Raw genomic sequence first — 13,994 nt, 5'->3', positions numbered from 1 at the left:
CTCAGTTTCAGCTGTGTGCTTTCAGTTATAAATTACTACAATGATCTCAGTCTCAGGTATTCTTCATGAAATGATGTTAAAGAAATTATAAAACTCTGCGTTAATTGATATGTTACATTCTCTATAATAAATGTGTGAGTAAAGTTGTAACAAGATTGTATTTCACTGTTTAGACAGCACTATACGGATGTGGCAAAAAGGTTACAAATTCAGCTGCTCCAGAGCAAGGAGGTGCCTGAACTGCAGTTGTCTCTTGGATTTCCAGCCCTGGTGTTAAGCAGTTGAGCAGCCTCTAGGGTCGAATACAGAGCAACATAGCACATAGTTTCCCACCAATGCCCAACTAAATACCAGAGAAGTAAAACAATGATGAAATGAGCTTCATGCGGCAAATGGACTGAATGTACTGGTCTCCCACTGATTTATCATCTTTATCATTCTGTAGCCCTCTGTCTTTTTCCATCTTTGTACATTATATAGGAGAATAAGAAACTTCAGGCTCAGCATGAAGAATCTTGGGAGGAACTGGAGGAGGCAGGTTTAGGGAGAAGTGTTTGTTTCTGGAGAGGATTGTGCAACTAAGCTGGTGTGGAGTACAAATGTGGGTTTCAGCATCTAAGCTGGAGAAAAGTCTGTCTGGATCTGAAAAACATTTTTGAAATGCAGGAGGTCCAGTGGTGAAACACAGCTTTGTGCTGCTACTGCCATCTTGCCTGCTGCTAGCAAGTTAGATGGTTTCAGTGGACACCCAGCCTGGAGAGGAGATAATAATTAAAAAAAATTATCAAAAAGTACTGAGAGCATCTCATTCCCTGGTGTTTCTTTGTGGTTCTTGCATGGAGCTGTGAGACAGAATACACCTGTACTGCCTTCTTGTGCTTTCAGCAGTATTTAGACAAGCAAATACATCAGCTTCTGTGTGAAAAATAAGTTATATCTTGGTATGCCAATGCTTGCTTGAGTGCTGTTGTGCTTCATGCAGTAAATTGCAGACCATAGCTGCATTGAGGTGATTTTTTTTTCTCAAAATGTATTATATAAACCCCTTTGCAATCTCTATCAATCTCTATCAAACTAACTGCAATGTGTGGGAAGTGACCCGTGTAAAATTATCCAGTTTTACAGATGGTAAGAACAATCCTGAAAATGCATTTCAGCTTATGGCAACATATTGATGGTGCTGCAGCTGTTGGGCAAATATAGACATTGTCTGTTTTTACTTTACAAATGTGCAGACTGGAGGAGTCCTTGCTCAAATGTGAGAAAGTGTAAGTGCACATCGGTATTTTTTTCCATCTGGTAACTGCCAAGAGTAAGGAGTAGCTCCTCCTACAGCTACAGCTGTAGCTCTTTCTCCTACAGCTACAGCCTGGTTAACAAATGCATCTGTATTTTGGCCATACATGCTGTCTTCTGAGTGCTGGTGCCAACTGCTTTCTCCCAGTTTTGGTACTGGTCATTGCTCACTCTTTTACAAGAAGGGCCTTAAAGAAGTTCTGGGGAACTAAAGACCTGTTAGCCTGACTTTAATGCCAGGGAAGGTCATGGAGCAGATAATCTTGCGTGTCATAACGTGTGCAGGACAACCATGAGATCAGGCCCAGCCATGTGGCTTTATGAAAGGCATATCTTTACCTCCTTCTATGACAAGGTAACTCATGTAGTGGATGAGGGAAAGGCTGCAGGTGTTGTCTTCTTGGACATTATTAAAAGCCTTTGACACTCTCTCTAACACCATTCTCCTGGAGAAACTGTCTGCTCATGGCTTGGACAGGTGCACTGTTCACTGGGTAAATAACTGTCTGTATGGTCAGGCCCAGAGAGTGGTGGTAAATGGAGTTACATCCAATTGGCAACTGACCATGAGTGGTGTTTCCCAGGGTTCAATACTGGGGCCAGTCCTGCTTAAGATCTTTACTGATGATCTGGATGAGGGGATCGAGTGCACCCTCAGTCAGTTTGCAGATGACACCAAGTTGGGCAGGAATGCTGAACTGCTGAAGGGCAGGAAGGCTCTGCAGAGGGATCTGGACAAGTTGGATTGATGGGCTGAGGCCAACTGGATGAGGTACAACAGTGCCAAGTGTCGGGTCCTGCACTTGGGCCACAACAACCCCAGGTAGCGCTACAGGCTGGGGGAAGAGTGGCTGGAGAGCTGTCCACCGGAAAAGGACCTGGGGTGCTGGCTGACATCTGGCTGAGTACAAGCCAGCAGTGTGCCTGGGGGCCAAGAAGGCCAGTGGCATCCTGGACTGTATCAGAAATAGTGTGGCCAGGGGGACTAGGGCAGCAATTGTCCCCCACTACTCGGCACTGATGAGGCCATACCTTGAATCCTGCATCCAGTTCTGGGCCCCTCACTACAGGAAAGGTATTGAGGTGCTGGAGTGTGTCCAATGAAGCTGGTGAAGGGTCTGGAGCACCAGTCTTATGAGGAGCGGCTGAGGGAGCTGGGGTTGTTTAGCCTGGAGAAAAGGAGGCTCAAGGGGGACCTTATTGCCCTCTACAACTACCTGAGAGGAGGTTGTAGCCAGGTGTGGGGAGTTGATCTCTAGTAACAAATGATGGGATAAGAGGAAAGGACCTCAAGCTGTCTCAGAGGTGGTTTAGATTGGATATTAGGAAGATTTTCTTCACTGAAAGGGTGATGGTCAGTCATTGGAACAGACTGCCCAGGGAAATGGTGGAGCCACCATCCCGGGAGGTATTTAAAAGACATATAGATGTGGCATTTAGGGACATGGTTTAGTGCTAGACTTGTCAATATCAGGTTAATGGTTGGACTTGATGATCTCGAAGATCTTTTCCACCCTAAAAAATTCTATGATTCTGTGATCATCTTACACCAGCTATGTTACGGCCAAGGACTGGGTTACAGACCAGGAAGAGGAGATGACAACAGGATTCACAGAGTGACACAGACAATTCAAACAGTCTGCAAGCAGCTGGAGGGACAAAGACAATCCTTCTGCCTCAGGATCAATTTGCCGTGTCCTCTTCTTCCCTTTTTTCCCTTCCGAGTTGAAGAAATGCTCCTAGCAGCGCATTGCCTGTGATAAGGGGTCGTGCTGATTGCCCAACAGGCACATATGCTTGTTGAAAGGCCTGTTGGAAGAAAGTTTGCAGCAGATAAAGTGTGACCTGTGACAGGCTGAACAGGCGCCCACAGTGTGCATGTGAATGTCCCCACTAATCCCTACCCCTTCCTAAGGGCTATACACTGAGAATGTCTTCACTGACTGTGAGTCCTGAAAACTGACCCTCTGAGACTGAAATGTTCTGAGAGGTGGAAGAAATGGTGAATAACTGATTGACTTATTTTTGCAATTCTTGTATATCTTTAGGTTTTAAAAATATGAAGGAAGTCCCAAATTGGCTGAGTCTTAAAATGCTCACTGCTAAATCTTTTGCCATTGATACATGGAAGAAATATTTTTTAGCATTTTCAAAACTATCATCTAATAAAATAACTCTTTATAGTTTGTTCTGTATTTTTATGAAGTGAAACAAGTGTAGCTTTTCATTTCAGTTAGATGACATGTTTTTTTATCATTTAGAATAAACTGCAGTATTTTTTTTGGCTGGAGCTGTTTAATAACACAAGTAGGACAATCTATTGAGTACCAGTGTAAGTGGGTTACTTGTTGACATGATGGGTTGTCCTCAAAAGGACTCAATAACTGACTCTTTAAGAAAATTCCTGAAGGTGTTTAGAGGAAAACCAAAACTCCATAGCCCCAAATTATGGCAATGCAAAAGCAACCCACAAACTATTAAGATTCCCTGTAATAAAAGATGTAAACATGGGTCTAGCTAATTTCTTTAGTAACATTCACGGCTATATCACCAAAATAGATGCAGTCAAGAAGAGAAGTTCCCACTAAGATTCACTTTTAAGATTATATTTAAAACTTAGACATTTAGCAATTAAATATAGCTTTTTTGTATTCCACCTCTATGATATGCTAGATGGGCTTCCATGGATATTGCATGAATAAGTGGTTGGTAAATCCAATGTTGCATCAGTCGATTCGCATTTGTGAATTGGTTGGAGGTAGGTGGATTCATTTGCCAGTGTTCGCATCACAGAAGATTTTACTTGTGTAAGAAGTGGTGAAATAAGTCCTTACATTGAAGGCAAAGATCATTCTTCCCCCTTGTCCTCTTGCAGTTGCAGCAGTGTCTAGCAAAGTTGCATCCTCTGCTGTAGCAGTTTAAAGATGGTGGTCTCACTGAAACCAGAAGTTTTCAACGCTCCAAGCCAGAGCTTCACATCTTGTCATGATATGCTCAGTCTCCCTGCCTTGAAATAAAGACTTGCTCTAATGGAATCATGTTGGTGTCTGAATATCACAAGGGAGAGAAATCTGTGTAAAGGTATTACTGAAGGTATGTTATGCTTCTTAACAACTAATACTTTTCAAGGATATGCTTCTTCCAGCACACCAGATGAAATTCTGCTGTTTATTTCAAGGCAATGTCATGATAAAAGAACAGATGTCTCCAAAGCAACAAGGTGTCATTGTTCTGCTAGTGAAAATTTGAGAAGAATTAAGAGGTGTCATAAAATACTAGGAAAGGATGATTTAAATCAGAGCTTCCGTTCTTGACATCATGACATAAGAATTTGAGCATAGAATTCAGTACAATAAATTATTAATGTTTTCTTAAATATCTCAAAGACAGATTACATGTCTAGCATCTTACTTGGAAAAGGGTGAGAAACGAGAAGCAAAAGAAGCAACAGCATGTGTTGGTTTGAGAATCTAGAGATTTGGGAGAGACTTCTGGAGGATCTTGCCTGAATAGGCAATAAAAGTAATGGGAGACACTGCTAATGCCAAAAGGGTTAGAGTTAATGGGATCCAATCACTCACTAAAAATGGGGGGAAAAATTAGGTATAAATAAATAAAATAGTATTCAGTATTTTACCAGCTGTACTGGGACCAGGCTAGAACTGTCTCATACACCATCCTCACAGTGCTGCAGGTTTGCACATTGACTCAAAGAGAATTTTTTTTTTCTCTTAGGAAGCAGGTGTCTACACCACAGAAAATGATAATAGCTGCTGGTGGGAGTACTTGACAGAAACTGAAGAATCACACACTTCAGGTACATAATAATTAACAGTGACACTCAACTTCCCTGACATATTTGAAATGGAATTCAGTGGAAATAATAACATGGAGTTAAACGTGTTTGTGTGTGTGGTTGCTTGGGTAAAAGGATGAAGGAGTTATTTGATTAGTAAGGTTATATATGTTTCACTACTACGAACAATTAACAGAAGTAGAATTTGCAGCAAGAGACAAAACAGCAATGCACAATTTTAGAGGGCAGAAGGTTTAGGAGTATTTTGTGTCTGCACAAGTTTATAGCATATATCATTTTTTAAACTGTGGGGACATGGCAGCTGAAAGTTACTGGAAAAAGTAGCTAAAGGGGTTGTTCAGTTCATCATAGAAATAATACTATAATGGAGGCATACTGAAGTGATAATGCTTTGTTACATGATCTAAAACCAGTCCAGTGTATTATGTGCATGTTTCCGTTGTTTATTCATCTTAAGAGCCAAATGACTAACCTTGGTTTATTTCTCCTCAACTCTGTTGAGACTGAGCATTGCATCAATGACAAACTGCTGTGTACATGGATGCAAACAAAGCAGGTTATTTAGAGCTGCTATGATTGTTCCAATTTCTTTTTAAAGAAGCCAGTATAGTTTCATATCTGAGCCTGAACAGAAACATTAACTCAACCAAAAATAGAAAAGTTGTTTGGGGAATAGGAGGCATGAGGGAAAGGAAGCATTTAAATCATCCCTGAGGGATGGGTTAAAACCCTGTCTAATTTGTTGGGAACTCAGACCCTGGTCTGCAGTGTAATTGGTGTTGTCTTTCTTGTTCAAGTCATGCCTGGCCAACGATCTGTCTTCAGCAAGGAAAATGAAACTCACACGTCACAACCTATGAGAAGTTTGGTGATACTGTCCTCCCTCTCCCTACTGCACAGAAACTAAGCGCAAGTTAATATGCTACACGGTCTCTTTTCTACTTGTGAGACTAAGATCGGAGTTGTGCTCAAATTTCTAATGGGCAATGCTGAATTTTACCTAAAAACATTTTCTGTAGTGTTTTCTCATGTTTTATTTCTTATGAGGCATATGTGTCATCTAGCAAATGAAAAAATTGATGTTCGTATGATCTAAAGGTAACTATAGGCTCACAGAAGCATATTTATTACCACGAGGAAAGTGACCACTAATGTAAGTTTAAAGCAATAAGTCATATGAAAATAGTTTTAATGTTTCTTAACATCATTTTTTCTCCTGCTCATTTGCTAGTTTTGTCTTTGATCAGATCCCTCTTGTGGGATGGGGACACTATATGTGTGGTAACTACAGGCCAAAGTCTACTCACCAGATGCATCTAAAGAGCTGCCTTGTCCCCGGAGAAAACATGGCACACCAGCTCAACCTGTGAAAAAGACCTGACAGCTCAGCACTTTTTTTATGCATGTGGTTGGTGACGACAATGCCGTCAGTGGATACGGGCACACCGAGCGACACTTGGCCCTGCTGTATCCTGAGACCGTGCTGCCTTCTCTGGGGTGAGAAGGTGGAGAAGCCCAGAAACCTGGGTGAGAAGGTGGGGAAGCCCAGAAATCTGGGAGACTCAGAGTTGCTCCTGTGGCAGTGTATGTTAAGGGCATGAGGCAGGGGTAAGGGAGGAGAAGGGAATTGCATAGTACCGAACTGCAAGCGTGTGGGATGTAGGTTACCCTTTATATTAGTGTGGGGTTTTCTGCCTTTTTTGTTTTGGTTTTTCTGTTTGGATTTCCTACCACAAGAAGTGATAGATATTGGCTGGGGTATTAACGCGCAGAACTGCAGCTGTTGCAGGGTTGCAGAACTGTTGCTTAACTATTCAAATGTGAGTGGTTATTCGATCATATGAACTAGCAACCTTGTTATGTGAAGCTGACCATCTTTGCTGCTGCACTGGAGGTTTGCCTGATCACCTCTGAGAGGACAAGCATGGGCAAGGTCACAGCTTCTTGGCCATGCTGCTGCTTTGTGGATGAAACACATGAGAGGACTTGCAGCAGGTTCACCAGATGTGTCACAGCCTCTTTTGCTGTTTCTGCAGAAGACTGTTATTGATATCCAATGTACAGTGTGTGTGTGGAAGCATATGCATGGCATACATTTCAAGGTGTAGTTTATATTGTATATACAACTGCCTGTGAGGGAGTGCTTGCCTCTAATGCACATTCTTGCCACTTTGCAAATTCTAGAATCTAAATAAATTTACTTCCTGGCCTTAAAGGAAAAAAAAAGAAAAAAAGGAGAAATATTTTGAAAAGCTATCAGGCCAAAAATTCCTCTCATGGTAACTGTCCTGTAGGAGTCAATTTGATTGAAAGGAACTGTAGGAGGTCTGAAGGCAATGGGAAAGATGTATTTTTCAAATGCTCTGTTTAGCAGATGTTAATGACATCCTTTAGTTGAACAACTAATTCCTCACGGGTCCCTTGTTTTCTTTTTCACAACTGAAATAGCAGTTTTTCTGTACCAGAACAGATCTAGCTGTATTAAACTGTGTGGTTCTTGATAGCAACTGATGCACTGCCTGGGAATCTGATAGGTTCAAAAGCAAACTCATGATTATCCAAAATAATAATTTTTAAATAATTTCTTGTTTCTTGAGAAGCTTGAATTGATAGGTTGGAAGGCTTTCTCTGCATGGGTAGTGCTGTGTTTTAAAAGGTTATGTTTTTATAGGCTAAAAGGTAATTTCAAATTTCTCTTTTCAGTAAGCTCTAAGTTATACTTTCCCAAATATTATTTTCATTTTGAACTGCTGCAGTAGTTTGGGTTTTTTTTCTAATTCTATCTTAGGTACATTTTTGAGGTATTTCAACTAAGTTTTATGCTTTATAACTTTTTCTGATTAACTGAACTATGCTTTCAGGTTTATATTCCCCAGACATTATTTTTATTGTCGAATGACAAGAGTGATCAAAGGTTCTTTCAGACAGACAATGTTATTTCCAAGCAAAGCTACCTTAACTTCAAAAATAATGCAATAAAGCCCTACTCAGGCTCTGCAAAATTCTCAACATAACAAATAGCTTGGCATAGTTTTAATTTCACATCTGTGTACCTTATAATCAGACTGTGCCTGTTCAAACTTCAGAATATAGTTTTATCTACAGGGATGAATATGGGTTGCACTGTATGAAGAAGCAGTTGTGGTGTGAAGAGGCAGTTATAAACCTATACTCAGACATATAGACAATATTTAAATAATTAACTCAAACTTACAAATATCTTCTTTTTATTCCCTACCAAATGTTGGTCAGATTTCTTCAGATGACTCCAAATTTTAATTTCACATTGTCCTAAAGAGCTGTTGGAGAAATTTTAGAAGGAAGTAAGTGATGGTCTAAACTGTGATTGATTACCAAGTGATAACCATAATAAAGAACTCTTTTAGTAGTTTAAATATACTCAGAAGAGCTGAAAAAAAAAAGAGGCATTAGACTTTGTTAGTTATGGATATAGTTATTAAAGATAGTGTTGATGCTCTGTGGAAAATTCTTGGGTGTGATGTGGTCATCTAGATGAAGTATGTGCTGACTCATACAGCTGCACTGAGAAACTGGGAAAAAGGAGAGGAAAGTGACATTGGTACTACCTGCACTTCTGCCAGGACAGTAATGTAGCTGATTAAAAAACCCAACGTACCGTAGGCCATAAAGGACTGTCCCATCTGGATGGAGTCGAATCATTCGGTTTTTCACTGTCACCCCATGGACAAATGATTTCTTGTCATTCTGGAAATATGTGTCCGGCACCCAGAGCTGGTCGGCCACTCTGTTGTCCAGAGTTAGGTTCAAAGGTATTCCAGAATAGGAGAGCCTTTTATCCCTCCAGGACTGCTGAAAGTACATGGTCAGGGTGTAGTCCTATGGAAGAAACAAGAAGGGCTCTTTGTATTTTTATACCGATTACTTTTAGATAAGTCTCAGTTACTGAGTTTCAGTAGCAACAGAAAATCTAGGGATCATTAAGGTGTTGTTGTCATTAGCCATGATCATAAGCCTTGGCTTGTTCAAACCTCACACCACTCACCAGTGGCAGTGACTACCACAGGCTTTCAAAACCTCTTAAGTCAGAGGGAATATGTTTGCTTTTCCAGTCTGTGGATCAAACTTGGGTTTTGATTTTTTAAACATTTTTTTTAATGTGAAAAGAGCAGGGCTTAGGTGACCTCAGCCAAATAGCATTGCATAGCACTGAGGACATTCTTTTGATATTCACTCCTCTTATCCTGATTGTCCCCACAATCCAGAATGGCCAGCAGTCCTTAGACTTCCTCAGAAATAGCAAATATGACCTCAGAACATAATGGATAACTTCCCATTCCCCATCTGCTGGAGATGCCAGATGCAATGACTTTAGATAGCCAGGCACACCTTGCCTCAGCCTGGGGAATGCAGTCCTTTCTGTCCTTGACAATTGGATTTTATTGCATAGAAAATCAATACCTTTTCTTGATTATCATGTTGTAACTTAGGTGAAATACCGTTTATGCAGCCTTTCAGCTTTCCCTTCATCTGAAAAGAAATTGTTCTAAAAGGCTTCTAGTCTGATTTACGCTCTCTTATCTGTTTTTCTGGGAATTCGGTCATTTTAAAGGTAGTCAATTTTTTAAAGTGGTAAAGCTCATGTACTTTGTAGCTGATGGAGTTCTTAGAAGATGACTAAAACAGCAGTATGTGGGCTATTAGTTTTCTCTTCCTCATCTCTTTTCCCAACCCTGTTTTCAAGTGACAGGTCACACTTACATATTTTTTTAAGGTAGAAGTGCATCAAAATCGTAGCTATTATTGAAAAAATTGGTCAGAGGTAAGACTTTTTTTTTTACGTGATAGAAAACCTTACCTCTGTCATTCTCACAAATCCTGGCGTGGACTCTAATTTTTGAAGAAACAGCATAAAAACTGTCTGATACAATTTGCTCTCTTCATCTTTAATGGTTTCTAAAGACTATCGTTGCCATGAAATCAAAGCAGAGTTGTTAACTTTCAAAAAACCTTTCTACCTGAAATGTTGCATCTAACAGAGCTATGGACTTATCAGTAAAAGTTAGTAATAAAAATGCTGTTCTTCCTTGTCCTTGGTCTGTAGTAATTTTTTGTATGGATGAAATATCAGTGGTCATATAAGATAGGACAATTACATCCATTGCGAGCACAGATCCCAGATTTGCAAGGACTTCATAGATATGCCCTTTTCCAGGCCTGCAAGACAATTGCTACCCGCAACAAAGACAAGAGGTTATATGCTGAAGGAATAAGTTTTTTTTTTCCTGGCCCAGGCCCTAGGAGGAGGTCAGGACAGCTTCTTTGCTTTCTAGACCATGCTGGTCAAGCCTGGAACTACGAACTAATGCAGTGGAGTATATGCTATGCGTTGCTGAGTGGGTGATTTATAATTTAAATAGCGGTACAGAGAAACATGGATACCAAGGAGGCAAGTTTTTGAATGTACAACTTGAATAGAAGTTGGTTAGAAGCCTCACTTAAAGAGAAGTTAAATCCCTGCCCCTTGTTCCTCCTTGTACAGCAATCATTTGGGAATTGGATGAGAGAAAATGAAAATTAAAAATAAAAGCCAATCTAAAAATCAAACAAGAAAAACCCAAATGAAGATGAAAAAAACCCAACATCACAAGTCTTCATTTTTCATATGTTGTATCTGTTTTATAACCTGTCCTACTTCAAGACACTTCAGGTAGAAAAGCCTTCAGAGATGACTGATAATAGTTAACCTCAGTGCTTCACCAGGTGCACTCTACATCTTCTGCTTGATTCAGCAGAGCCTATGCAGTCCTCAGCACAGATGGTGTAGAAATTCCAATTATACACAATAATCTTTTCTCCTTCTTGTTTTCCTTTGTATTTTCACTAGGTCTTGAAGCTGCTTTTGTAGAACTGTCATGCTGTCCTGGAAGAAAGCAAACAATTGAGAGGGTGTCTATGTGATGGTTCTCAAAGCTCAACCAAGAGAGAAAAATAGCCAAGGTAAGCTACAAGAGATCTTAAAGGATGTGATCAAGCGAAAGAAAAAGAAATTCTGTGTCTTGGCTATGACTATTAGAAGAAAATGAGTTGCTATTTTTAGCATCGTAGTCTGTGAAGAAACTTTGTTTCATCCAGCTGTGCTACATCCCAAATACTGTGGTTGGTAACACCATGGTAAGAGAGAGTGATCCTCTGCCCTGCAATTGTGCTACACTATGGAGAAGCACTCGGTAAGCCAGCAAGTGCTAATGAGGAAGAAAAAATTCTGAGCTTCATCCTAAAGGAATGTCAGTGTTTCTTAACTGAGGAAATTACCAATTTTTTTTCCCATTCCCCAGTACTTGAGCTTGTTAATCATTTAATATTTTAATGAGGAAAATAGTCTGATGTCACGATTGTGAGAGTCCCTGTAGCTGTAAGTTCTTATTTTAAAAAGCATAGTTAAAGATTATTTTAATGAAAAGCAAATTATATCTGAGCTATAATAACCCAAATTCTATAGCTATAAATTTTCCAAGTTTTTTACATGAAATACAGCCTTATCTTTCTCATTTCTCATCAGTGAAGGATAAAATGCTGGCAGGTCATATGGCTAGTCACATCTTGGAGGTTTCTGTATTATTTTTTATATTGTACAGGGGTGTGAATGAAGTGGAAATTTAACGACTACTTGTCTTCTACCCTGTAAAATTTGCTGGGGATTTTGTGGTTTCAAGCTCTGGAGTATATGAATAATTTCCGAATCTGTCATATCTGTAGTGGTAATTGGCTGCAGAATTTTTTTAGCTTTTATGAAAGCTTCCCGAGATTTCCGTCAGTCTAGACATGGAAATAAATCAGACTAGGTTTAACTTTCATATTTAAGAATTTCTATTCATGAGTTAAAAAAGCAGGGCTCAATGTAAAATTAAAAAAAAGAGAATCTGTTTCTGCAGCTAACTGTTCTTTTAAATTATTTGTTTTTAAAATATTTCACCTTTTTTAGAAACACACTGAACATTTTTTGTGCTGAACTGTACTTTCCATAATCAAAAAAAGCTATAATGCTGCATAAAAATTATGATATTTCAGTAGATTTAATTGAGCTATCTATGCTTTCCAGAAGCGCTTCCCTACTTTTTCAGGGCATAGTGAACCGTTAGAGGGGTAATGTTAGAGCATCAATAATAATGCTGTTTTGATGTGTATCTGGTTTAGTGTTGTTGGGTTTTTTTAGGTAACAAATTTTGATTCGTTAGAATGAGATTTTTTTTCCCCTTTCTTAGTACTTGTGAAAATTTCTTATTTCTTTGTATCAAACTGGAAATGTGTAAGTGAATGTAACTCGATGTGTACTATAACATATATAGGTATATCTGTACAGTGCTTTAATAAGGTGCATTAGGTTGCTAAGACAAATACATGCTCTTCCTAGGTAAGAGAGGTTCTGTGAAAATGTGAGTAAGAGAAACTAGTCTATTTTACTCAGAATTGCAAATTATTTTGTAATCTGAATTTAAGCAGCCTCATAAATAAATACTGGCACCAAGCTTCACAGTTCACTTGAGTAATATAAATTTCTTGTAGGAAAGAAAATGAATGGACCACTGAAGCATATTGTACTTGAAGTTAGAAGAACAACTTAGAGTTCCAGTAAGGAATAGACTGGACAGTTCCCATAAGTTTCTTTTTATTTCTATAATTTTTTTGTTCCCTATTCTTTTTTTTTTTTTTTTTTGTGCAATACATATAGATGATGTAAGGGCAATAAGGGACTTTTTTCTTTCCTGTTAAGCCTCCAGGCACCTAGTGTTTCTTAAAGAACAACTGGAGGGAAAACAAAGGAATAGAAAAGTTTCTTACGGGCAAGTACTCCACAGACCAGTATATATTAATACATGTCTTGATACATCTTTTAAGAGCAAATGTAGACAGCAGTAAGAGACAACCATGTTTTCTCTTAGCCATTTCTCTCTGTGAGGCAGCTGAAAACAAGTTTTTGCTAAAAACCCCCAACTAGCCCAGGTGGCTCATACCTGTCTATCTGCATCTGAGGATGCCAGTTAGTGTTCAAGTCCAGGTATTGGCAACTACAGTCCAAAAGCGTTCTAGGTATTATGTGCTGCTTCTTGCTGAAGTCCAGGATGTTCTAGGATTCTTCTCCTCTGAGCTGTGCAAAAACTTGTCTACTCATATGCAGGCATGAAAGGGAATGGTGGAATGACATTTGAGGACTGTGACGTGCTCAAGTAGTGCTGTCCTCATCCTCTCCGTAAAGCAGGTTTAGAAAGCACTCCAAGGAAAAGAAATTTCAAACTTTAACTTACATTCCAAAACACTTCATCCAGCTTGGATTTGAAGCACCAATACACAGGAGTGGGACTGGGCATTTGGACAAAAGCTGTACTTCCCAGGTTCTTGTGTGGACTGTGTGGAAGATGGTGCCTTACTGATTGGAGGACTGACTCACAATGAGGTGGGCATAGATCAGCTTTGAGGGTTTACCATATGGAATGTGATGTGAAGACTAAAGCAAATGAAGCCAAAGATGTGTTGGATGAATGCAGCACTTTCAAGTTCCTATTAAGGCAAACCATTGTGAAAGAGTGAAGAATTAATTAAACCACACTTCCCTTGCTACCTATAAGCAAGATAATTGGAAAGCAGCCTGTTTTCCAACAATGGTTGTTCCTGAAGTACTTAATTTTTTTTATTTGTAATTTCCAGCTAGCTCAGCAGGAGTGAACTACGAGACCATTACAAAGTGCCTGAATGTCTAAGGAGGATGACACAGTGCTAAGAGCTCAGAATAATTCCTTGTGGTGTCAGTGCACAGCACTGCAGGTGAAGCTGACCTGATTGTGGAGCTGATGGGAGAGGTTTGTTGAATTTTGTTTTGAACCCTATTGTATAAGTGATAACA

General features: G+C 39.5%; 1 protein-coding gene across 7 annotated transcripts in view; it reads right to left on the bottom strand.

The window, feature by feature from the left end:
- GABRB1 (gamma-aminobutyric acid type A receptor subunit beta1) overlaps window positions 1–13,994 on the bottom strand; it is a 115,448-nt gene that overhangs the window by 51,618 nt on the left and 49,836 nt on the right. For all 7 annotated transcript variants that reach the window (XR_007904899.1, XR_007904900.1, XR_007904897.1 and 4 more), the window contains exon 4: window positions 8,751–8,971. Coding sequence is in view for 3 of the 7 variants with exons in the window: in XM_051790041.1 (XP_051646001.1) it covers window positions 8,751–8,971 (221 nt within the window). In the remaining 4 variants the exon portion in view is untranslated. The remainder of the gene's footprint in view (window positions 1–8,750; window positions 8,972–13,994) is intronic.

This window comes from Manacus candei, unplaced genomic scaffold (assembly GCF_025592945.1).
Source record: "Manacus candei isolate 608988 ecotype Guabito, Panama unplaced genomic scaffold, ASM2559294v1 h1tg000028l, whole genome shotgun sequence".
NCBI classification, from domain to species: Eukaryota; Metazoa; Chordata; class Aves; order Passeriformes; family Pipridae; genus Manacus; species Manacus candei.
Note: the sequence above shows the minus strand (reverse complement) of the source record. Positions and strands in the feature narration are given on the sequence as shown.